This window comes from Amaranthus tricolor, chromosome 5 (genome assembly GCF_026212465.1).
Source record: "Amaranthus tricolor cultivar Red isolate AtriRed21 chromosome 5, ASM2621246v1, whole genome shotgun sequence".
NCBI lineage: Eukaryota > Viridiplantae > Streptophyta > Magnoliopsida > Caryophyllales > Amaranthaceae > Amaranthus > Amaranthus tricolor.
This window is the reverse complement of record NC_080051.1, coordinates 17,888,137-17,913,787: the sequence shown is the minus strand read 5'-3', so window position 1 is coordinate 17,913,787 and position 25,651 is coordinate 17,888,137. Positions and strand designations below refer to the sequence as shown.

The 25,651-nt window shown below is 33.3% G+C and overlaps 1 protein-coding gene and 1 pseudogene across 6 annotated transcripts; one reads left to right on the top strand and one right to left on the bottom strand.

Annotated features, from left to right (window-relative positions):
* Positions 1-1,945: 1,945 nt before the first annotated feature.
* LOC130814330 (exosome complex component RRP45A-like) lies at positions 1,946-17,520 on the top strand. 6 transcript variants are annotated; one of them, XM_057680451.1, is made up of 12 exons: positions 1,946-2,224; positions 5,396-5,531; positions 6,176-6,241; positions 6,501-6,683; positions 7,273-7,482; positions 9,569-9,664; positions 10,479-10,590; positions 11,421-11,501; positions 11,592-11,780; positions 12,413-12,627; positions 14,490-14,548; positions 17,119-17,520. In XM_057680451.1, exons 4-12 carry the CDS (start codon positions 6,550-6,552, stop codon positions 17,340-17,342), a joined length of 1,320 nt encoding a protein of 439 aa, XP_057536434.1. In that variant the 5' UTR covers positions 1,946-2,224; positions 5,396-5,531; positions 6,176-6,241; positions 6,501-6,549; the 3' UTR covers positions 17,343-17,520. The 6 variants fall into 6 exon arrangements, with proteins under 6 accessions (XP_057536434.1, XP_057536432.1, XP_057536433.1 ...); XM_057680449.1 differs by lacking the exon at positions 6,176-6,241; XM_057680450.1 differs by having other exon boundaries at positions 5,396-6,241.
* Positions 17,521-17,702: 182 nt separating this feature from the next.
* On the bottom strand, positions 17,703-23,330 carry LOC130814331 (ACT domain-containing protein ACR9-like; annotated as a pseudogene).
* Between the last annotated feature and the right edge of the window lie 2,321 nt (positions 23,331-25,651).

Below are 25,651 nucleotides of genomic sequence, written 5' to 3'. Positions count from 1 at the left end.
TTAACATCAACTTATTTCTTAATATATGAGTAGTATATCACAATAAAATATTTCATTTATAATTTTCTTGGAATATTATACTCCCTTTGTTCTTTTTGTTTGTCTATTTTACTCTTTGCACGCATTTTAAGGCAATTTTGAGTCTTAATATCTCTTGGTAAAAAATAGTACAAACTATATATTTAAAATTCTTTGCATTAAAACGAATCTAATAAGATCTTACATAAATTTATTTTCTCTTCATTATATACTTCAAAAATCAATATCAAATTTATCACTCTTAAAGTGGAAAAACATAAAGTAGGCAAACAAAAAGGAATCGTGGGAGTATTTTTAATTTAAAAGCTACATAAGATTTTCAATTCTACTTTCTTTGAATATACATTTTCTTTTTATGTTGAAGTATTTGCTAATTAATAAAATTTTTTCATTAAAATTCTAATTATAGATACTCATAAAAAGGCTCTAAAATTTAATATGACATTCTCATAGTCATTTTCCATTAGAATAATTCTTACCAAAATTAACATCAACTCATTTCTTAGTATATTAGTAGTATAACACAATAAGATTTTTCTTTTTAATTTTCTTAGAATATTATATTTTTAATTTAAAAGCTATATAAGATTTTCAATTAAAGTTTCTTTGAATATATATTTGCTTTTTATGTTGAAGTATTTGCTAATTAATAAAGTTTCTTCATTTAATTTTTAATTCTTAAGTATTTAATTAAGAAACAGAAGATACATGATAATAAAAAATTATTAAAAATAAAAGAATTATTATGATAACTTTGTAGAAAGATTATCTAAATTTGCATTAAAAAGTATATGAATTTTAATTAATACTTATATTAACAACCTAATTTTTTCATTATAAGCAATATATACTCTAAAATTCTTTATTTATTTTATAAGAAACATTGTAATTTTATACTGATAACGTGTAATTACATCACTATTTAAAATTTATATTTATATATATTTTTATACTAACAACTTCGTGTATTGTACTAATTTCTATAATGGTTCGAAATATTTTAATTTTTATAGTTTTGATCGAATAAACATTTTATTTCAGATGAAAGACTATAAAATTTTAGATGGCATTCTCATAGTGATATTTCATGTAGAATAATTCTTACCAAAATTAACATGAATTCATTTCTTAATGTATGAGTAGTATATATCACAATAAGATTTTTCCTTTTCGTTTTCTTGGAATATTATATATTTAATTTAAAAGTTACATAAGATTTCAATTAAAGTTTCTTTGAATATATATTTGCTATTTGCTATGTACAAGTTTCTATAATAGTTCTAAATATTTGAATTTAGCTTGTCTTGTATGAGACCGTCTCAACATGAGACGGGCCTATATATTAGCCAATTTCTTTAACTGATTATTTTAAGATCGTAAGTGATCATTTTAACAATATAAAAATTAAGGTTATAAGTAATCACTCTAAAATTATACAAAATATTTTTTAAAAAAATTATAAGTGATCACTTTAAGACAAAAAGTATGTATTGCGCCAGCCCAATAAAGATAGTCTCAGCGTGAGACCGTCTTATTTAAGATTTTAGTGATCATTATAAGGAACTGGATCGGATCTTTTCCATGGGCCTCCCTGGGCACGTGCCCCAAGAGATTTTTTTAAAAAAAATTTAAAAAATTTGAATTCTAGGAACAACTAATCTCTTGAGAGACCGTCTCTTTGACAGACGTATCTCAAGCCCAACCCATTAAAGATCAATGTCTACGTATCGTATTTTTAATGGCTACTTACATTATTCTTATTGCTTATTTACCGTATCCTTAATAATTACTTTCAATATCTCAAATGTCTACTTATATCATTCTTAATACCTATTTATAAAATTTAAAAAAATATATAATGGGTCAACACAATCAGAGATGGTCCCTAAAAAAATCATGGTCCCTGAGAGAATTTGTGCTCTAGGAATTGGGCGATTTTTTAAAAAATTTGAACTCAAAATATCTGAATTACTCGTTTTCTCTCTCCTCTTTAAAACCTAAAAACTCTTAAGCTCTACACTACATCTACCGCCGCTGCCCGCTTCACACCCTCACCGCCGCGGTGCCGCCTCAGACGGTCACGGACGCTGCCTACCTGTCGCTGCTGGTTGTCGCCAGTGGCTGTGGCTGCTCACAGTCTTTCTTTACAAAAACCCTAAACATCAAAATTTTGATTTTTTTATAGGTACTTTCACTCTTTATCTTAATCTTAATCTTTATGTTCTAATCTTTAATCTTAATCTTAATTATAAATTCTTAATCTTGTTGTTCTAATCTTGATTCTTAATCTTGATTTTTGAATTTTGTTAGAATGTTGTTTCTTGATTCTTTTTTGTTTATGTTCTTTGAGTTATTGAATATTTGTTAATGTTAATGTGTTTGTTAATATGTTTGTTTATCTTGAATAGTTAAATTTGAATACAAAATTTAAGAAACTAAATAATGAGAAAATTAACCCAATTAAATTCTACAATTTTATTGAATTTTAGGAAGAAGTTGAGAGAGATAACATCAAGAACAACAAATTTCTGAAATTATAATCACCCAAAAGAATTTTTTTGTTGGAGAAAGAACAAAATTTGTACTGAACAAAAACGTGTATGATATAGAAAAAACAGAGATAATACGTAAAAAGGGGAGTGAAGAAGTAAGAGAGACATCTGTAGAACAAACAATTATGAAGAAAAACTAATTTTGTTTCATCAAATGGAATTTAAATACCACTAAACAAGAAAAGAATCTAAATTAAATTATAAAAAATCTTAAACAAGAAAGTTATAAAGAATCCAAATTGTTTTTTGTTCGTTACCTCTTATATTACTTTGGCTTTGTCTTGGGATTATTGCGCTTCTACAACGTATTTTGCCGAAATAAAAAATATTTAGTTGTTAATAATATAAACAAAACTCTGTCGAAATTTTGTCCATTCGTTGGTGCCCCAGGGGAGTTCGAACCCTGGATCCGCCACTGTCAGAATTGCAACTGTTAGCAATTTTTTGTTGAAATCAAAACACGAACCTAGTACTGATCATAAAAGAAGAAATAATGGAAATAATTTTTTAGTAATATTTTAAAAATTCTAAAATTCATTTGCATTTTTAAAATTCACTTGTTTATCTTTGACCTCCATTAGTGAATTATTGTATCAAATAAAAATTTTATTGTATCAAATATAATTTTAATAAATTTTATTCGATTATTTTTACTTATATTCAAATAAAAATATTAGATACAAAAAATTTGTGTTTTCTTTTGTATATATTTTTGAGGAGTGTATTCATTAGAAAGAAAAAAAAATTACACTTTCTCAAATGAGTACACTTATAATAGGACCATCGTCTAAAAACGAACACATCACAAGGCCCAAGTGTGGCGTCTTATGACCAAGAGCACATAGGGTTTAAGCATATGAGATTAATGATAACTAAGGGTCTTAGATTTAGAATGAGATCTTGGAACATTGATAGCTTGACTGATAGGTTTTTAGTCTTTTAAAAATGAGAAAAATTAACATTTTATATCTACAAGAGTCAAATTGGGTTAGAGATACCAAAACAATTGCAGGTGAAAGGGAGAACATGAATAGTGGCGCTTAAGATAAGATAGAAATCAGAATAGAGTTAGTGTTTTTAAATATGGATGGCCGAACATCTAAGGATATAGTAAAGGTATGCAGAAAGAACGATAGGATTGTAAGAGTCTTATATGATAAGAAGATTTTAAATGTCATAAGTGCCTATGGCATTTCGACGATATGTTGCAAAACATACTAATGAATAAGAAGCTTTATATCAAAGGTGATTTGAATGGGGACATAGGGGTATGCTGCAGTGCCTGCGAAAATGTTTATGGGGGTTTTTGCTTTTGCACTCATACGATTTTTTGGTTGCACTTTCATACAATTTTTTGGTTGCTAACACATTGTTTAAGGTAAGAAATAGCCACGTGATGACTTTTAGAACAAGAGTAGTCACAATCCAAATCGAACTTTTTAACAAGGATGATAGATAAAGGGAGTTGCCTAAATTATAAGGTTACTCCAAGGGAGTGTGTAGCCACCCAACACATTTTTCTTATCTAAAATTTTCACCTTCAGGCATGACCAAAGGTGAAGAAAGCAAAAGAACGTAGTATTAAATGGTGGAGATTCAAAGAGGATAATGCTTAAGTTTTCTCCGAGAAAGTTTTTGAAGAAGCAAATTGGGATATGACTTCAGATGCAGAGAATACTTGGACGAAAATGAAAACTTACATCACTCAGATAGCTAAGGAGTTATAGGAGAACCAGGGGTAAATTCGTGGGCATATCTTGAGGGATAAAATTGAAAACAAAGATATATGAAATGGTTTAGGAGTTTCAAATAATGAAAAATAGATGAAAGAGAATTATTTAAGGTTGTTTGGCCATGTGCGAACACGAGGTATTAGCAAACCAATTTGAAAGATAGATAGTTAAAGCTTACGAGACTTAAAAAGAAGGCGAGGAAAATCAAAGATGACTTAAAGGAAAGGAGTGGAAAACTTATATGAAAAATATAGGCTTACAAGTTGAGATGACAAGCTATAGAATGAATGATGAAGAAAAATCAATGTGGACGACCATTGAAGCTGATGTATTTGTTTGTTTAATCGACTCTAAGTTTTTAGGATTAAAGTTTTGGCACAACTGTTGTTGTCTCAAATCTCAATTATAAACAGGGGCGAATCCAGTGTACAGTCAATGATGTCGACTGACATCACTTTAATTTTGGGGAAAAAATTAGTATTATAAATTTTATTGGCTAAGTTCATAAAGAGATTGTCTATTAACTTAAAGATCACATGTTCAAATCGCCTAGCCTTCCCATCCTCCACCCATTTCTCATTTTCAAAAAAAAAAGCTAAAATACCATTAATCCTTCCCTCCCATTTTCACGAAGACACCCTCCTATTTTCACAAAGACACGAATTGACGAACAGCAAGTCAGCAGGCAGCAACAGTCGGCATACGACAGCCGGCGCAACAAGTTGGCAAGCCGGAAATCCTCACTAGGCACCGGCGGTGCGGCAAGCCTTTCTCTTTTTCACTCGTAGTTTCTAGGTACATAAATTAGGGCTTATGTGTTTATATATTTAGATAAATCAGGGCTTTTTAGTTTTCTTATTAGTTCTTAGGTAAAATTAGGGCTTCAAAAAAAATTAGGTTTTGTTTATTTTTTATTTTTTATTTACCTAATTACCTATTTAGCAATTGAAAATTGTGATTAATTAGTTATATAGTTTAAAGGTTGTATAATTGTGATTAATTAGTTATTTAGTTTAATGGTTCAACCGTGAATTCATGATTAATGATTGTATTTATAGTTCAAATGGATAGGTATTTCAAAAAATTGACTTTTGGATCGTCTTTTGGCACTACTAATTCAAAATCTGAAAATTCACCAACTGCCCTAGAAGAAGCTCAATTGCCTGAACAACATACCCCTTCTTCTGCTCAAAAAAGTAGAATTGATGTAAGTGTTCTTCCCTCCAATTCTTGCTGATAGATTGTCAATTTCAAATTATGATGTGATCGTGATGAGGTAAGAAGAGCTTATATTCAAAGAGGTCCTTATCAACCCAAAAATGATACTTATCCCCAAACTATATTGTCTGGATATGCACGTCGATTTAACAAGTCGTGGTATGATAAGTATTCTAATTGGTTAGAACATAGTCTCAAGAATGATGCTTTTTGTTGCTTGTGTTATTTGTTTGCAACTGAAAGTGAAATTGCAAGTCACTATGGAGGATACATATTCATTAGTAAAGGTTTAAGGACTTGGAATAATATCAAAAGATTTGATAAACATATTGGGGGACCGGATAGTATTCAGAATCAATGTGTGAAAAGATGTGAAGATCTTTATTTTCTACTGATTAGTAATGGAGGAGACACATTCATTAGTAAAGGTCTTAGGACTTGGAATAATACCGAATAGTATTCGTAGTTTTGAGTTGGATACTTTTATTGATAGTTTTTCTATCGATTAGTGGTTTTCAAGCTTATGTACTCTTGGTGAATTCTCCAAAACATTAGTTCAATCCGATTTGTACAAGTCTTGCCCAAATTTTTATAAGCTTTTGAAGTTGAAGTTGATTTTGCCTGTATCCATAGCAACAATTGAAAGAGTGTTCTCAACAATAATGATTATCAAAACTGAGTTGCACAACAAGATATCTGGTGAGTTTTTAAATGATATTGTTATAACTTACTTTGAATGTGATTTGTTTCAAAATTTGTAAATATTGTCCTTAAATACTGACCTTTCTTAAACAAAAACGACACTTTCTTTTCAAATCCAACAGATATATAAAATGTACATTGTACACACATAAATGCAAGTTAAGAAAATATATTAATAGAAGTTTTTGATTGGAGTGGTTTTTTCTCAAATTTAATTTTGATTTCAAAGTTCTCATATTTACGTACCATATTCTAGGGGTTTTCTTCAAGAATTTGAAACAGTGTGCATGTTGTAAAGAAGTATAATGGAACGTCTAGCAAATTCATGGCGCATGTCTCTGAATGAGAAGAATTTTATAGAAACAGCATTGCTCTTGGACGTTAGAGCTGATGGACGATCGCCATTAGATTACCGTGAATTAAAGATCGAGTTTGGAAGGTTAGTTTTTTTTTTTTTTTTTTGAGTTGATCATCCTATTTAGATTAAATGTTTATTGGAATTTCTAATTCACCCTGCTTAATTAAAGATAAAATATTTCATCCTTATTCCTGCTATTTGTTCCATTTAAAATTTGATAATATTCATCAATCATTCAAATTTTGTATTTTATTCTTGACAAGTTCAAACATAGTCAAGTAAGATTTTATTTATGTTGGCCCGATGTAAATTTTATTAATATCAACTGATTTTAATTTTTGATTGTAGTGATTTTTAAAACATCAAACTAGTGCATTGGAAAGTGTAGGGATAGGAAAAAGTATATCTTTGAGGAACTCGTTATCTCTTGAGGGAATTTTGTTGTGTAGTTTTAGTGTTCATATATACTAATGATGAATAATACAATGAAAAGAAGAATCTGTTATTCCATATATAAATGGAACCTTACTTAGAACCTATAATTTTGGTCTCTATCATTATTTTTTATTTGTTGTTATTTTTCTCATTTAGTTCCCTTTGCTAATGGTCGAAGACTTTTATCTTCTTTATTATTTTCCTAATACATCTTTTGTTTTTAAAAAATTTGTAGAGAAAATGGATCATCTGTTGTAGAGTTGGGGCAGACTCGTGTAATGAGTTGTGTAACTGCGCAGCTAGTACAACCTTTTAGAGACAGACCCAACGAAGGATCCCTTACTATTTATATTGAGTTTTCTTCGATGGCAGATCCTTCATTTGAGCCTGGTCGTCCTGGGGAGTCTGCCGTAGAGTTGGGCCGCATCATTGATCGTGGTCTCAGGTTTTTCCTAACTCATTTTAATCCTTTTTTTTCAATAAATTACCAAGAGTCAATTAGATTATTGGTTTATGTAGTTGATCCTAATTATTTTGATAATATTAGGCTTTGGTATTGTTGCCTTTGCGTTTTGACTAAGGGTAAATTGGAGAAAACCTCTTATCACTAACATGAATAAGGTTGTGTACATGTACCTCTTAAACCCGCTAAGATAGAAGTCATTAATGGAACAACTGTTACTAAGAATAATCTGGATCACCTATCTAGTTATTGCGAGTATTTTTATGATTATAACATCTTATCTTTCATGACCGCTTAACATCCGAAAAAGTTTATGTGCTTGATTGGTTTGCTGTTTTTCCTTCTGTTTTTCCTTCTTCCTCTGGTTCAATGATTGGTTTGCTGGGGTTTGGCAGTTTGGCTCTCATAGGTTTTTGGGTTTTGTCGTTTCAGATCTGGAGTTGTGTCTTCCTTTGATGTTCTTTGATGTTTTGGGCGTGGTGTTTTGGTCTACTGTGGTGTCTTTTAGCTTCCATAGCTTTTATACTTTTTAGGATTTTGTTGGTGTAAGGTTGGCTCAGACGTTATTAAGAGATTGGTTTTGCAAGTGTTGAAATGACAGTCCCAGATGGTGGTGCGGGTTTTCTTTCTAGAGCTTGATTATCCGAAAAGATGGTGACGGGTTTTTTGATGGGCGTTTGTTAGTTGGATGGTTTTGCTGGTGGTAAATGACGGACTCAGGTGGTGGTGCGGGTTTTTCTAGAGTTTGGATAGGGTAGAGAAGATGGTAGCTTGTTTTGGATAGGCACTTTATCGATGATGTTGATGTTTTTTGGGTGTGTGCTTAAGTTTTGGTGGTCCTTTTTGTTCTCAACTGGGAGGTTGATGTGGTGGTGTCGTGCTTGACCCGGCCTTAGTCACCTTTTTCATCGACATCTTCCACGGTTCACTTCTTTTGAAGTCTTGGTGGTGTTGGTCGTCTCCTATGGGGTTAGGTGTGGGTCGGTGGGGTGTAGGGTGGTTCAACATGTGCTGGGTTTGGTGGATTCGAGCACCCGAAGGATGGTGTTTGGCGGCATTTGGAGGTGTTGGTGTGGCGGCTTATTAGACTACCCTAGGTGGGATGGTGCTTTAGGTTTTTGTTAGTTTTGGGCCTGGACCAAGGTGTTAGGAGTGGTGATGGGCCAGTTATGTGGCTCTAACCAGGATTGTAAGACCTTTAGATCATGATGTTTGTTTTGGGTCTGGCCCTTTTGGTGTGGTCTCAATGCTGTTAGTGGCTCGGTCCACTTTTTGGTGTATCATTCTGTTAAAGGGTACCCTCACATCTTATGTTTTGTCAATGCCTTTTTCCTCACGGGGTTTTTTATGCCGGCGATTTCATGAGATGTCCCTTTAACCTGTCTTTTTTCTATAAATTTAACCAAATATCAAAAAAATGTGTTCATTAAGGATTGCACACCTAAATTGGGGTTGTGGCATCTTCCATGACTATGTCTATCACTTTCCACACTTGATTTGCCCCTTTGTTTTGTGGCTCTAAATTTGAATTCTTTTGGATAACCTTGTAAGTCTTCTTTATGTGATGCTATTGTTAAATTGATTTAAGAATTCATCATGGCTCTTTATTTTATTTTTTTTGTTTTCTTTTATTTTGATGGCCAAAGATTTATACTGTTCAGGTTTTAGATTATAATGGATTATAGTAAATGGCTCATGTCTCGTGCATTTCTTGTTCATGTGAAGCTGCACATGATTTATACTACCAATGGTCAACTAGAAACAACCTCTTTGTTAGTGTTATTACTAACCAGGGTAAAGCTGCGTACATCCGACCCCTAAACCCCATCTTAGGTGGGGGCCACTTAATAGCATTAGAGTAATTAAATAATGTTATTATTGCATCTTACTTGTTTTGTCACTCTTTGGTGAATAGTGCCACAGTTGTGTATGTGACTCGTTAATTGAGTGTGATTACATTTTTTGAGTGCTTACATAATCATAGCTCTTTCCATTCTCTACTCTCTTTATTGTGTAGAGGTGTAGGGATTTAGAGATAGTGTTTGAAATTGTGAAAATTGTGTTGCAGGGAGAGCAGAGCAGTTGATACAGAATCACTCTGTGTTTGTGCTGGAAAACTAGCATGGTCTGTCCGCATTGATATTCAGATTCTGGATAATGGAGGGTAAGCTGTAATATTTCTTGTTTGAAGAATGTAAGTTCTCAAGTTTATATCTTTGAGGAGCAGTTAGAAAAGTGGACACTTGGACATGTTTGATCCTTGAAACTCGGATATGGTTAAGTCACTTGGCACTTCATTTTGGATCGAAAATATTGTATGTCATCCACAATTTAGCCAAGTTGGACACTCGGGCATGTATTTGTGTCGGATTTGAATTACATAATTTGAATCTAAGCTTTTTTTAATCCTCGTGTGATCGATTGGAACCTACCTAAACCCTAATTAAATGTAAAAATTTAAACTTTTTGAGTTGTAAAATTATATTGTTATTTGCTATAATATATAACATAACTATTGTATATCATTATTATTAGTTGATTTTTGATAATGTTTACTTGTTGAGATGTGTTTTTTGAATGTTTTTATAATAAATATTGGACTCATTTTCAGATCCTAGACTTAAAGTTTGGGTAAGGACCATATGCAGTAAGAAAAACATTATGAGATTCGACCTAGATTCAACCCTTATTTGACCCATAACCATCGTTAACGAGTGTATGACAATAAATAGGAAGGAATGGTGGAGGAGAATGTATGTGCTTGATAATTGAAATTTATTGTCCTAGTGGTAGATTAATACTAGATCAGGCCAAAGTCCAAATAAAGTGTACTCTTTGTTACCGTCGATCTCTCATATTGATTTGAATTGAATTCTGTAGCCGACCCCGACTCCACATTGTTGAGATTAGGCTTTGGTATTATTGTTGTCTCAAGGTTACATCTTTAGTCTTTACTCAATATTTTATTTGTAAAACAGAAATCTTGTTGATGCTGCAAATATTGCAGCTTTAGCCGCTCTTATGACATTTCGACGGTCTGAATGTACAATTGGAGAAGATGGACAGGAAGTAGTGGTGCATCCACCACAGGTGTGTTCATACCCTTTTGAATGATTGTATGTCTGATAAAAAATCCTTGTTTATCTTGTCCATCAAATGTAATTAGTTTGTTGTTGTATGTAGCTATATTCTACAGGTAACTGGTTTGATAACAACTATACTTGCTCCCTCTCTGTCACCCACACCCACACCCACTTCATCATTATTGTCCTATAGTTTCTGTTCAATTAGTTGGCGCCTTGGTCTATGACTTGTGCTCTTTGGACTTTGATGATAGGATTTTTCTCCGTCAGTCGTGCTGCTATGGTAAACATGTATAGGCATGTGTTAACACATAGAAGATGGTAGTGAAGAAGATGTGTGAATTTTCCAATGAATGATGCAGAATTTGATGCATCTGATGAGAGCATACAACGTCGACCTGTTATTATGCTGTTTAATTTATCTCACCATTCTTCTTTTCTGATATTTGTACCACCCCACTATTGACCTATGTTTGAACACTTGCAATCCTTTGATTCTGAGTGTTAAACTATCATGAGAAAAATTTGCTTTCCATGAAAGTGAAAGTGTTTCAAGTTATGTCATTTGAGATAAAGGGGACGCACTCTTCTAAACTGTGGTATGCCTTTTTCAGTGTTTTTGTTTATTTTTTTCATCTCCTGGCAATTTGAAGAACAATGTTTCTGCTCTAGTTAATATAGCCTATGGATACCTTATGTTCTAGAGAGTGATGTTGGATGTCTGGCTGCCTAAAACTTAAAGATTTATTCTCCTATGAGACAATTGTTGAGTGAGGATTATTGATTCCCTATTGTGTTCCAGTGTAGTTGTGCTTAATACGTTCTGACCATTGTCAGGTGCGGGAACCATGTGCTTTGATAATTCATCATCTTCCTATAGCGGTAACATTTGCGTTTATGACTCAAGATAACATTTTGGTAAGAGATCGTTGAACATGTAAAACATGTCCTTGTCCTGTTACACATTTATGACTTGATTGGACTCAATATGTGATGTGATTGAAACAGGTGATTGACCCATCCTATTACGAAGAGGCTATTATGAAAGGAAGAATGACAGTCACTCTTAATGCAAATGAAGATGTCTGTGCCATTCAAAAAGCCGGGGAAGTTGGTATTGGTGCAAGTGTTATTATACAGTGTTTGCGAATTGCTGCTGTGAAGGCTGTTGAAATAACAGGAAAGCTTGAAACTGCTGTAATAGCTCTTTCTTTGATCGTATCTAACACTTTTAACTTTTCATGATCAATTATTATCATTGTTGGATTTTATTGAAAAATCAAGGATAAAGATTACGTCTTATATTATAAGTAAATTTTTTTTTTGTCAAAATGCAAGACATTTGTATGTAAAAAGTAATATTTTTTTGTCAGTTTATCCTTTTTTTATGGATTTTCAGTGGAAAAAATTTTTTTTTTGAGAAGTAATACTTTATTGCCAAAACACAATCCCTTTGTGTAAAAAACAACATTCTTTTGACATGTTTGTCGATTTATTTTTATGTTTTCCTGAAATTTCCTTTTTGTGGGGAAAAAATTGTCTGGAAAGTAACTTTTTTGTCAGTTTTGTGTTTTTTTTTCAGATTTTTTTAATGGTAACAGTTTTTTTCCAAAAAGTAACATGGTTCTCAAGCTTGGTTCTCATCTTAAGTTCTTCGTGTGTGTATATATATATATATATATATATATATATATATATATATATATATATATATATATATATTGTTGTATTTAGTTTTTTGATTGAATTTTTGCTTTTTGATTGAATTCATAATACATGGTTCTCAAGCTTGGTTAAATTTTTGACTGAATTCATAATGGACTCTCTAGGTCAAATCATACAATGCTGATAGAGAAAATCAAAGGACTAAGCTCTTATCTTCTATGGAGTTATTGCATATTAATCCATCAAACTCATATACGAGGGATGACAAATTTCATTTTATTTGTGAGAACAATGATTTGGAAGCTAAAAAACCTTCATGTAAAGGGAAGGTGGATGCATATAAAACTGAAGCTAGAGTGAAGGGCGGCCCTCTTTGTTGGTAAGTGAGCTTTATACTAGAAGTAATGGTTACCTGGAATGTTTAGTTGTTTTTACTTGTTATTTTGAACAAATTATTGAAAACAACATGCTATAAAAGGCTAGATACAACAACATTTCATCACTCTTGTGAGTGCACCAAATAAATTCTATGTATTAGTGAGAGTGCATAGAAGTGCAATCCTATGGGTGCATTAAGTTGGTGGATTAATATGTGGATTAATGGTGGTGTTTAAGATAGTGATCAATGCTTAATGTAATGGGTGTATTGATGAAGACACTTAAACACAACAATAATGGGGCATGATGAATGACATTGATGAGGTAATTGCAAGAGCCAAAAGATTCCGCTAACTATGCTCGAATATAGGAGTGACTTGTTCGAAGCAGCAAAACAGAAGCTTCAGGGATCGACCATGCTCAAACGAGCACGTTGAACAGAAGAAGACAGTGGCAGCAGGTCTGGGCTGCTCGAACGAGCAGTGCTGGACTGTTTAGCATTGGATTCTGTTTCGTCCTTTGAAGTCCCCATAGCTGGTTTATTATGCATTCAATCTTTGCCTTAATTATGTATGAATTATTAATGTATAATCTCCTATAAATAGGAGGCTCATATGCTCATAGAACTCATCTACAAAAATACACCCTAAGCCAAACACTAGCCTAATCTCTTCTCTATTGTAATCCTCCATATTTTGAGAGTTCTTTGAACTCCTTTGATAATATAAGAGATACTGCACACCGGAGGACGCACCCTTAATTGGGTGAACCTCGGTAAATCTTTGTGTCATTTTATTGCATTATTATCTCCTACAAACGTCGATATCATTGATAGTGTAATTTTTTTGTCACAAGACTTCGTACATTCGATCTTGGTGATATTAGAGATTGAAACACGTCGTTTGATCTCTAATATAGCATCGTTTTTCAACTCTAATGCCATTAAGTGGCTTTCACCTAGAGTTGGGTTTGAAAAGGTCGGATGTACGCAACCTTACCAACTTATTAATGATAAAACTAATAAAGAGGTTGTTTTTGATTGACCTTTGGTTGCAGACGTCATGTGCAACTTCACATAAATAAAAAGATGCACATAATTTAATGAGTCATTAACTTAGTCCATAATAATTCGAACCCAAAGATCGGTAAATCTTTGACCCTATTGAAATAAGAGATTTTTATAAAGGCGGGATAATTGAATCAATTTTTTTAATAAATATTTTGATTAACCTCATTTGAACTGAACCCCAGAACCTATATTTCTTTGTTAAATATGAGGATCACTAGATCTACTTTAACATGCACTTTCTTTAATATTATTCTTTTTCAAGAAATTAAAAATGTTTTCTTCATCATTGATGCTTACATAAACAACAAAGGAAAGGACTTGTATTGCCTTGGTTAGAAAATAAAAAGAAAAAACATTTAGAGGATGTAATGTGGTTGGTAGAGCCTCCTGGGTGTTTTGTAAACATTAACAAAAATAGCATATTCACTTTGGTGGTTTTACAACCTAATATGTTGTTTAAGGTTTTGGTCTTGTAAGCTCTTTTAACATGCCACTAAAAAGAGCATAGAGAATGCAAAGCAGCACATTGGGAGTGTTCACATTAAAAAAAGCAATCATATGAAAATTTTAAACTTCAAAGTTTACTATATGTTATCTTTTTTTCATCAAATTTTTATGCCTTTATTTTTCTAATGCATATTATTTACTAATCTATGCAAACTTTTTACTAATATACCAAACACTTATTAGTCAAGCTGCCTTTGTATGTTTACTAATAGACTAAACACTTATTAGTCAAGCTTGATTTCAATGCCAAGACTATTGTTATATATTTTTTCATTGCATTTTGACAGGGATCCATTTTCCAAAGGTGTGGACTCAAGACATCTCAGAGCCTCTCTCTTTTCCCATGGTAATCTTCTTGAGCATCACATAACTTCATTTGATTTCTTTTGAAAAAATGTGTTCATGGACTATGATTGTGAGGTGTTTAATGATTTAACTTCCTAATGTCTTGTTAAGAAGTTTTAGATTAAAGAAAATCCATCAATGGCTACCTCATTTCGTCTCCTTAATTATCACATTTGGTTCCAATTGCAACTAAAAATTTGTGATTTTGCAATGAAAATTTTAGGATTTCTGAACTGTTGTAACTTAAATTTATCACATGCTAAAAGAAGTATGTAGGAAAATAAAAGCCATCTTTTTATATAGTTGGAACAATAAATAGTCAGAGATGCATAGAAAATTTTTTAATTTTGTTAATGGCCTGTACACTGCATTATTTCTCCTTTTCATGAATTAGTGACACTCTTTATTGCCAAAATGTTGATATAAAGTCCTAGAATTGATTGGACAAAGAACACTACTAAAAGAACACAAGATTCTTCTAATCAACCAAGCACCATGTCATTTAACAGAATGTCTAAGCAAGAGTTTAATCAGGTAGATAAAATTTGCATGGGATTGCATGGAACAAAATCAACATAGCTAGTAATTACTTTTTCTAGTTCAAGCAGGATTTTACCCCTTTATTGTCCTAGAATAGTTAGGAAAGGTTTCCAAATTAAGTGGGCTTGTTTTGGACAAAATTGCTTTTATAATAAGAGAAGAGAGAAAAAGGTGGGGGCTAAAGCTGAGCAATAATCACTATCATGTCACCGTCACTAATTTCAACCTCCAATTTTAATTTGCATCTTTCCTTTTATCATATCCGTAGTAGTATCTACAGTCAAAATGTAAAAGTTGAGGACACAAAGAAATTATAGTAAAGTAATCCTTCCGTGTTGAGAAAAATTAAGAAGCCCATGAGAGTTATAGGCAGCGTTATGTTCGACTGTTGGTTTCTTAATTTTATAGATGTTTTTGTATTTCCTTCTCATTGATATATGGAAGACAAATGCCCTCAAGGCTTGTTTATTCATGTCGGGCAAGACTTTTTATATTGTACCGCTGTAGTTTTTAACTTAGTGAGGCACACGTTCAAATATTTTTAACCCTTCTGCCCTTAGGATTTTCTCCCTTTAGCTTTGTTTGAGATGAGTTGTGTTCCGTCTTATGTGAAAGACATTCTTCTAGCTTGGAATACCATAAAAAAAGGTTGACTCGCTGAAGTAGGTAAGATGGTTCCAATGAATATTTTGTGATGCAGATGTGTAGCAGTAAGCTTCCTCTAATCAAGTTTTCAACTTTTCTCCAGGCTTTTGTATAGTTGGTCTTGTTTTAGCCTATAAGCATCAGCTGACATTATATGATTTTGTAAATAATAATTAACTTCATGTTAGCTGGTTGAAGGCTACTAAGATATTTTGTCAATAGCCCTCCCTTTGTATACGGGGGACACACCCTGAATTCCTGATGTCTTCGTTGGATCCTTACTGACAAAAAAAAATCATTTTCGAGAATTTAACATTGAGAAGGGTTGTATCCTTCAAAAATGCTCTTTGATTTTGTTTAGGAATATTGATTAGATAATCAAATTCTTTCGGATGTCTGCATATTGATAAGGAAGCTACTTCGAAAATGTGAAACCCTTAATCCCTAATTTATTAATTGCCCTTGTATTTGCATAGTGGTCTTAGTGGATTGCTAAGAATAATTTCTTGATATGAAAATAGCTTGATATTGTCTTGTGTTGCTGTTTGCATACAAAATGTTTGGTGCTGATCTGAGACAAGAAGCTCCTTGTGTAGCTCTCTGCTACTTTTAAATACTGCCATATATATTGCACTTTTTTTTCCACTCATTGGGAAGCTCCTTGCACTCTTTCATCTATATGGAATCTCATGTAAAATGATACAAAATTATTGAGATGTTTGGGATTAAAGTCTACCTTGCATAATAGTCCAACTGTGCAGCTTGTTCAATTTTTTGCATGTAGGACATGCATAACAGTGTCATACTTGTTTATTCGTCCATAATCTGTAGCTTATTTTCTTTTGGAACTAATTTAGCTGGTTTGATTTCTTTTATAATTGCTTCGCTTCTGTAAGCAATCTTCAACCATCATTGTTCTTCCATATGTTACCCTGAGTGGGGGATCTAGACTTAACATTAAGTGGGTTCAAAACGTTATAGTCAAAGTATACTAACAACGTCAAATTTTTTTTCTAGTTATCTAAATGTCAGGTGGATTCAATCCAATATTTTTATTATTTTTTCTTTATTATACATATTAAATATACCTAAATCATCAAGAGTTCGAAAAATCAAGTGGGTTCAAATGACTCCATAGGCTCATATGCGCCTTCGCCCTGATACCAACACGGGCACAAGTTTGGCTGTCATCGCAATTCGGCTTCAAGCATGTTTTACCTCATCCGTCCCCTAACCATTGAAGTTTTTCTTTCATTTCCCCATTCCCTTTGTAATCTCTTTTTAATATCATTGTGTTCTGTAAATGAACATTCCTCTAAAGTCCTAACCCTGTTAATGTTTGATTTACCCTGATTAACGGTTATGTATTTGTTTAATCTTTTGAAGGTAAATTGATGGTTGCCAAGGCGAACGAAGCACTTGTTGAAGGCCACCAGCTGGACTCTAAGTTGGAGTTGAAATCGTCTGAGATAGTAGAGAGAAACTCTTCTTTAGGATCATCTGCCAATGCTATTGATGTCGAAATAAAATCCAATGGCATAAAGACACTAAAAGATGCTGTAAAACCCAAAATCAAGAGGAAAAAACCGTTGTTTTCAAACACATTGTAATTGTACTAGTTAGGCTAAAAGTATGTTAGTTCTGAGATGAATTATATGTCGATTCTGCCATATAAGAAAATTGTGAGTTGTGACATTGAGTATTTTCTAGGATGTCTTTTTTTTCCTTTCATTGTATAGAGTATGTAATTTGATTACTTGTATGTATCTCATTGTAAATTTTACTTAATACTCTTAAGTACTGTCGTGGTGGAAATATCACAAAAGGAAAAATAAAAAATAGTTATCAGCTTTTCATGCGTTTAGTGTACAAACCAAATTTTAAATTTTGTTCAATTGGTGATTAGCAAAATAAGGAGTTAATTATCATCGATACAACGAAAATATCAATATATCTTGTAATAGTACCACTTTGAAAAACCCAAATTAATCGAATGACCATATTCTCAAACTGAACTATTCATCAACTGTAGGAAATTAACCTAACAACTCCCAAACTAAATATACTTTTCACTACAGCCTACAATCTAGGCTGCTAACTGCGAACTGCCAAGAGCCAACAAGCGGGCTGGCAGTTATAAACGAAACTCTGGAATGCATTATTTTTTTCATTGATCTGTCATCAAATGAAAACCATCCTTCCTTCTGATTCTCCCTAATGCCTGAGCAGCTTTCGGAAACCTAGATTCAACAGCCACATAATGCATCACAGCAGAATCGGCAGCTTATAAGCTCACCAATATGAGCTGTGTACTTCTGCATCACAGATAGCTTGTGCTCCAAATGGGTATTTTTCTACCTTAAACCATAGATTGATATCGTTGAACCAGTAAAATTTCACTATACATCAGAATCCATGTGATATAATACAGTAGTGCAGGTGGGATGGGCTGAGAACCGAAATCTAACAGGAGCGAATGAATCGGCTCCATAAACCCAACCCCATGATCACCAAACCATCAGCATTCTTCTAAATTTATCAACAATATGATTCCTGGCTGTTGTCAACAACTGATACAATTCTCATCTAAAAGAAAACAATAAACTTCCCATTCCCAATCTGATGCAGAGTACCTGCCAATCTCAGCCTGCAGATAAACAAATAGTATTGAGTTACATAGCTGAAAAAGGAGGTACTGAGTTACATTAAAAATAGATGAGGAAAAGAGTTACATGTGGGCCGGCCCGACTGGGTGGAAAACATTATCATGGACATTACTCATTAGCAAGGGACTTGACACATTAAGTAATATATCAATTCAAAAACAACAGAATGAATTAAAGAGTAATGCTTTAATTTTATCTTACCGAGAAAATGCAAATGCCAAATTTTTTGAGAGCGAGAGTGACATCATGAAAAACTCTAGGTCTTCCCCGTCAAGTTGATTCAACTGGATTAGCCACCAATAGTTCAGTATCAGGCCCACAATTTGCTATGATTACACGCAATGGGTGAAGCATTTCCATCTTGAGACAGGAACATAACAAGTATTCTTGGTCAGGATCCACAATCTTATTTCCATCTTTCTGCTGGATGAATAGATCTATGTCACGGTGTCCCTTTGAAACTGCTGAGATTCGACCAAACGAAATCTGATTGAGAGCATAGTGAGGCATAAGATATGCAGTCCTTCAAAAGCAAAAAACATACAGTAATGATCTTCTAGTGACAAGCAGGTCAATGACTCATAACATGCATATTCAACAAAAAGAGCACAACCGTTGGGCAGTAGACAGTAGACACTCAAAATCCCAAGTGGGCAAACACCAATCACTGAGGAGTCGAGACACTAGATAAATTTATCTTTTTTGCATTCCGTGGGTAAAGGAATACAAGTGCAAAAGACCATCTAGTTGACTAAGTTACCAACCACAACGGAAACCCTCAACCTACAAAGACCAGATTTATGCCATATAATCAGTGTCTAACTTGCATGTAACCCACCACAGCGAGCTACACACAGCGAGTTGCTTAAAATGGAGGTCAAATTGCATGCACCTATGGATTGCAGCCTAGAACACTGCAAACCTATGTATGAATCCAGAGGCCATCTCGACCTACAAACTACAGGTTATTATTTGCAACTTGGTAAATTATACAGATTGGTAATGATCTTAGGCTCTTAGCCACACCATATTCAAACCTGAGGAATGGCATTTCACATAGGTAAAATGTTGAAACCTCACAGCTAGATCAAACACACTTTTCTCCAGAACCAAAAATGGGTAGAAATTAGAAAACTTAAAATGTCTCTGATTCACAACAGATCTCGAGGAGGGGGAATAAAGTATTGAGTGAGGTTCACAATGTCATATGGGAACTCGAAAGAAAATTATAGAAGTACAACATGAAATGCTTCCTGGTAGCCTCCAAAGACCTACAAGGCTCCAACCCGTTTTGGCAGGTGGACCATATATGACTTGGGATTCAAAATGTAAGTGTGTTAAAAGATTATAAGACCATCACAAAAGATCTTTCAGAGTTGGAATAGAGTCGGGATAAAAATATAGCAAACCTCTTAAGTTGACTAATAGTTTATAGTGAGACAAAAATTATGTCATGAGAAATCAGACAACCTCAAAAAGACTTTGGTTAGAAGGAGAAAAGAAAAGAAACTAAGAAAGAGAAAGGAAAGATAAATAAAACCTTACCATAACCTAGTCTGTTTAGTAATTGAAAACCATATTGTGGTTTACTCAGAATAGTGAAATTCCTAATAAGGAGGCACAAGGCTGAGCTTCAATCTCGAGTACCACCCCCACATATTTTTGCTAACTAAGCTAGTTGACATGTACTCTAGTAACCACAATAGTCACTATTTCTCTCATCCGTAAGCCTAATATCACCACATTATCAACCACCATTTTGTATCAAGTTCTCTCTTTTCCACAACACAATGTCACCTCTTTCACACCCTGCAATTTTCTGTTACCTTGATCAGGCCTTCAACTCGACCTTTAGAACTTGGGTTTGGCAGGGAACCAGCAAACAACCAAATTTGAGAGCTATGGCAATCACCAGTAGAGAAGAAAAAAGGGCCCATACAATATGGGTGCACCAGGGTCTTGTTTTTGCAGACTGATAGGCGGGTCTAGTGTCTTATCATTATTTGTGCATTAAGTTCAGTAATTTTTGCCATTTCTAAAGAACCTTCCTAGTGTGCAAGTGTCATGAATTATGATTAAAGGTTATGAAAATCATCTTTGATATGCAGCAACCTAATCAATACCAACAACAATGTCAAAGCCTTAATGCCAAAAGATTCGAGTCAGCTACATAAACTAATATATTGGAGTCAACGGTCTTTCACATGAACCCTTAGGACTATATAGAACAAAAGTGACTAGATAATACCATAAAATCGTGAGCCTATATAAAGGAGATGAGGGAGGTTGTATTAGTGTGAGTCAAATAAGGTCATCATGAAGGTTTTTGGGGATAACCATGGACAATTTAATAAAATGGAGAATGAGCAGCAAGAAAACCTAACCATGCACAAAATAATAGGAATGGGGTCCACAATACCCTTTCCCTTGCTTGTAAACCCCTCACAAATATGGCTCACAAGGCATAAGTAATGGCCAAAAGAGCAAATTCCACAACAGCAAAGAAAGACTCGAGAAAACTGAACATAAAGGGCATCAACTTAAAGTGGCAAAGTATAGACAATTTTAAAGGTAATATTTCTTTGAAGTAGTCATGCCCATAATGAAACTACAAATAAGATCAACTTTTATGAAGTTCATAAAGTAAATTCCTAGACTATAAGACATCAACAAGAAGTTTCAGATACTCGGCAACTATATCTCTCAGTTGCACTCAATGAGCTTCCTAAGGTTGCAGAAGTCAAGGTGCAAACAGACTTTGCTTGTGTTTCATTGTTTCCTTTTGTTGTTAAAGTTGGCAGCAACCATTAATCCTCCTTAGTTTCGAAAAAGGATTGAAAGAAGCCTATAGCATCCCAACAAAATATGATCTTAAGTGTCCAAACTATGATGGTACATGACTATATGTTACTTGAATAGGCTCCTGATAATTTCCAAGTAAAAACCTCCTTTATTGTATGTAATTTATGCATGCTTTTGGCAAAAAATGAGGCGTGAAGGTGTCAAAATGCGCCATATAATATCCATCACCAGGTCATTGGCACAAGACACGAAATAAAGAAACGATATAATATGCTCAATCTGACAGCCAGGAATATGAAATCGCCATGAAAGTCTGAAGCCTATATACAATTGCCATAAGGCATTAGACCTCATCTCACACATGTAAATGACCAATAAAAACTGAAAGACACGGATTTGCATCTTGACTAGTCACGGTAAGTGATAAGTCTTAACTTATGTCAGAATTCATACCCCCGAGCCCCAACAACCCTAGGATCTTATCAAACCACAGTTTCTAAGTTGATTCGCAGTACAGCGAGTAACCACTACTTATAACCAGGGTATTAAATCTCGGGCACATCACTGCATTGAAACTTCTTTGGATAGGTTTTTGAGCTTAGTGAACCTTAATATTCGGCTACAGTTCAGCAACCTGTTAACAGTGCCGCCAGTGCCTACAAAAGTGATCCCAGAATGTGATTCTGTTAGTGATTACATTCAAAATCCAAGACTCTAATTTAGACTGACAACCCAAGGACGGAATTTTTGAAGCAATGAGCTCCTGGACAAGAACGTGCAACAGTGAACCTGTTCAGAAAAAGATCTTCAAGACCTTTCAGGTCTGCTAGTCATAATCAGTCTTTAACCCAAATTACCTTTCGAAACCATACATAGGCTTTCACTTGGCTATTACATTACCTAGATGGCAAAAAGTGCAACAAAAAATTGAATTAGAACCTAAGATTGACATCAACAGACCTGTAAATTTCCTAAACAGTCATCCGAACAAACCAAGTTCATTCTGTCACAAAAGCTCAAACAGGCTTATTCTGTCACAATAGCTCAAGCAGGCTTATTCTATCACAATAGCACAAACAGCATAGTGTAATAACACAATGAGTAATTTAACAAATAAACAATCAGATGGTCCTAAAACTCAGGTTCAAAAAGGTTATTCGAATACCAAGGAAAGATGATTGAAGAACAGAGAAACAAAATGCAGTCTATCATTTATTTCAGCAATTAATATATATTACCATTGAAAAGGTGATCTATACAACATAAAAGATAGGAAGTGTATACCTTAACATCATGATTTTTCAGTGTGCTCATGATATCATAAAGGACACCTTTGTGGTCAACACAATGTATTTGAAGCAGGGTATGGCTCGGACTCAAAAAAGTTATCCACATTGACAACAGCCTTTTCCAATTGTGTCAAGTCTGGACTCAGAGCTTGCATATGACACTCCTTCGAATACTCTGATGCAAAGAGCTCTTCAGCAACAATAGGGGAGACAGATGAGGTACCTTGACGAGATTCATGTTGTGAATCTGCTAACTGAATCTCAGAGCTAATACAAGTTTCACCTAACACAGCGTAGTTGTTCATAAGTTTCTTCTTGTCTTTCCATTGTATGGAGAAGCTCTCTGTATAGATGGCAAATATCATACTTAATATTGTCAGACGGAAATATCATGCTTAATATTTAACTTATTAGTAGTTAAAAAACATATAGCCCAGCCTTCCCATGAAACATCATGAAACATAGCACAGCAGCATAAAATGTTTCCTCAAACTATGAAAAAGGAAGATATTTACACTAAAGACTAAGATAAACATATTCAAAAAATTGAATACTACAAGATTGGTGAACAAGAAAACAAAAAATAAATATTGAGTCACAACCATCTGTCATAAAATCAAATGTTATTAAATCATATACAAGGTACTTTTCTTTCCCTATAGACTGGGAATTCAAAAAAAGTGTTTCTTGATTCCTTTACATGATATGATCATTGGTGAAAAAGTGTTTCCCTAATCCTCCGCCACCTCCGACCACCAGTCCACCGAGTATTAATGGCTTCTTTTGTTGATTCGCAGAAAAAGTTACTTAAAATTTGGTGAAAAGAAATAAAAGAGAAATAATAGAGGCGGCAGTCACTAGTGACTGATTTTTTTATTTTTTTTTAAATATTGCAAATTTTAAGTTTAAAATTTGTGCAAATTACAGTTTTAAAGATAATTAGAAAAGTTAGAGGTGATTGGGAATAGTCAATAAAAATTAAAGATGATTAGTAATGGTTAATGGTCATTTAGTCTGGTTAAAGGTCATTTTGGTTGGTCAACAATCACTAAACTTAAATGGAGTAGACTTTAAAATTTTAATAAATTCACAAAAAAAATTTAAACTCTGAAGCTATAATTTGCAAAAGCTCTAAATTTAAGGGTTGTAATTCACAAATAATTCTTTTCTCTAATACAATCAATTATATTTTTATATTCTAGTTCGTGTCAATTACTCCCTCTGTTTCTTTTTGTTTTTCCCGTTTACTTTTTGCACAGTTTTTAAAACAAATTTTAAACCTCAATGTCGCTAAATATATATAATAAAAAAATTATTAAAAATATATAGTAAAAAGTATACATTAAGACGAATCTATCGAGACCTTACATGGATATATTTTATATTCTAAATATGTGTCAAAAACATTAATCAAATTTCTTTGGTGTAATATTCCAAATAGGAAGAACATTAGAGAACGAAGGGAGTAATATATTTTATTTTATTATTATACTAGATAGTGTCTGTGCGATGCACGGCTTTATTAAATTTACTGACATATTTGTATCATTTGAGAAATTTAAATTTTAAGAAATTGTTGGCCTCTTAAGGTTTTGATGATGACTTCACTTTTAAATAAACAAACATATTTTTAGAGATTATTTTGTAGGTATATATCCGATTTAGTTTGAATCGTTGATGAAGCCTATGACTTGGTTCGTGGAAGATGTACATGATTCCAGTGCCTCATGATCTCTGTCATGATTCCAGTGATGAAGAGGTTGTGATTGCCTTAAGGAGGAAGGGTAAAGCTATTCAAAGGAAGAGTAGGAGGCTTGCTTCAAAACAAAAGGCTGTAACGGTTGATGATATCACTTCTGAAACTATTCCTGAGCCTACTTCAAACGAACCTCTCTCACCCAAGCCAACCACTCCACCACCAAATCAAACTTCATCACCACCTCCATCACCTATTCACTTTACACCACCACCATTTCCATCATCTCCTGGTATTGGTTGTGCTGATCCTATTCCTACAGCATCTTCACATTCTGTTCTCTCCAAGCTTAATGATCTACAGTCTCAATTCAGTGCTTTTCAAGATGAAGTTCGTGTCTCACTCGCTTCAATTGTTGATCAACTGACCATGATGGAGCATCGTCTTGGTGCAAAGTTGGATACAGTAGAAGTGCAGACCGAATATGTGGACGAAGAAGAGACTGCCCCTTGAACCCTCTCCCTATGTTTTCAACATTTGATTGGCTGTTACATTTCACAAACAATTTCACCTTTTACTTTGTACCATCTGGGGTACATTGTTGTTGTAATGTTGAACAATTGCTACTTTTCTTTCTTTGCTTTTATTTCTGGTCTGTGATAACTAACTATATGCAGGTTTGATTTTTATTCATGGCACTTACTCTTATTATTGTTTCTTGCTTTCATCACTGACAAATCTATATGGTTTGTGCTGAGGTTTGATAATCCCTAATTCTTTTTGATTGATGACAAAAGGGGGAAGATTATGCACAAACTTAAAAAGAGCAGTGAATACACAGTAACATATCTTAGTTGATTTATATTGTTTCTTATTGATGATAATGTGCTGAGTTTATGCTAGCTTAATGATAATTTGTGTTTTCAAGTTGATGGATATTTATTTGTTTTTGTGAATTTGTTTATAAGTTGTTTTTGTTGAAAATACTTAATAATTTGTGTTAGTTTTATTATGTTAGTTTAATTATGTCAGTTTAATTAATTTTAGTTTATTTCATTTAAGTTTTAGATTAATTAATTTTGAAAATTTTTAAACATATTTGATATTATGGAGTAAATTGTTTTATTGTGAATGCTTGGTAAATTATATTTTAACAAGTTGATTTGCTAAGTTATTTAGAGTTGCTTTAATCTCTAGTATGCTCTAAGAATTTTGTTTTACTCTATTTTACTTAAGTTTGTTTATAAAGTTTGTCCTCATCAAAAAGGGGGAATTTGTTGGCCTCTTAAGGTTTTGATGATGACTTCACTTTTAAATAAACAAACATATTTTTAGAGATTGTTTTGTAGGTATATATCCGATTTAGTTTGAATCGTTGATGAAGCCTATGACTTGGTTCGTGGAAGATGTACATGTCTTAATATGTCCAAGATGTTAGATAAGTGTTATAATGTTCAAAATAGACG

What these genes read in the sequence shown, in the direction of transcription:
- LOC130814330 (XM_057680449.1), top strand. Translation starts at nt 6,550, where the DNA reads ATGGAACGTCTAGCAAATTCATGGCGCATGTCTCTGAATGAGAAGAAT. An exon ending in ATCATTGATCGTGGTCTCAG is followed by an intron (nt 7,483 to 9,568) that starts GTTTTTCCTAAC and finishes ATTGTGTTGCAG; the next exon opens with GGAGAGCAGAGCAGTTGATA. An exon ending in AGCCTCTCTCTTTTCCCATG is followed by an intron (nt 14,549 to 17,118) that starts GTAATCTTCTTG and finishes AATCTTTTGAAG; the next exon opens with GTAAATTGATGGTTGCCAAG.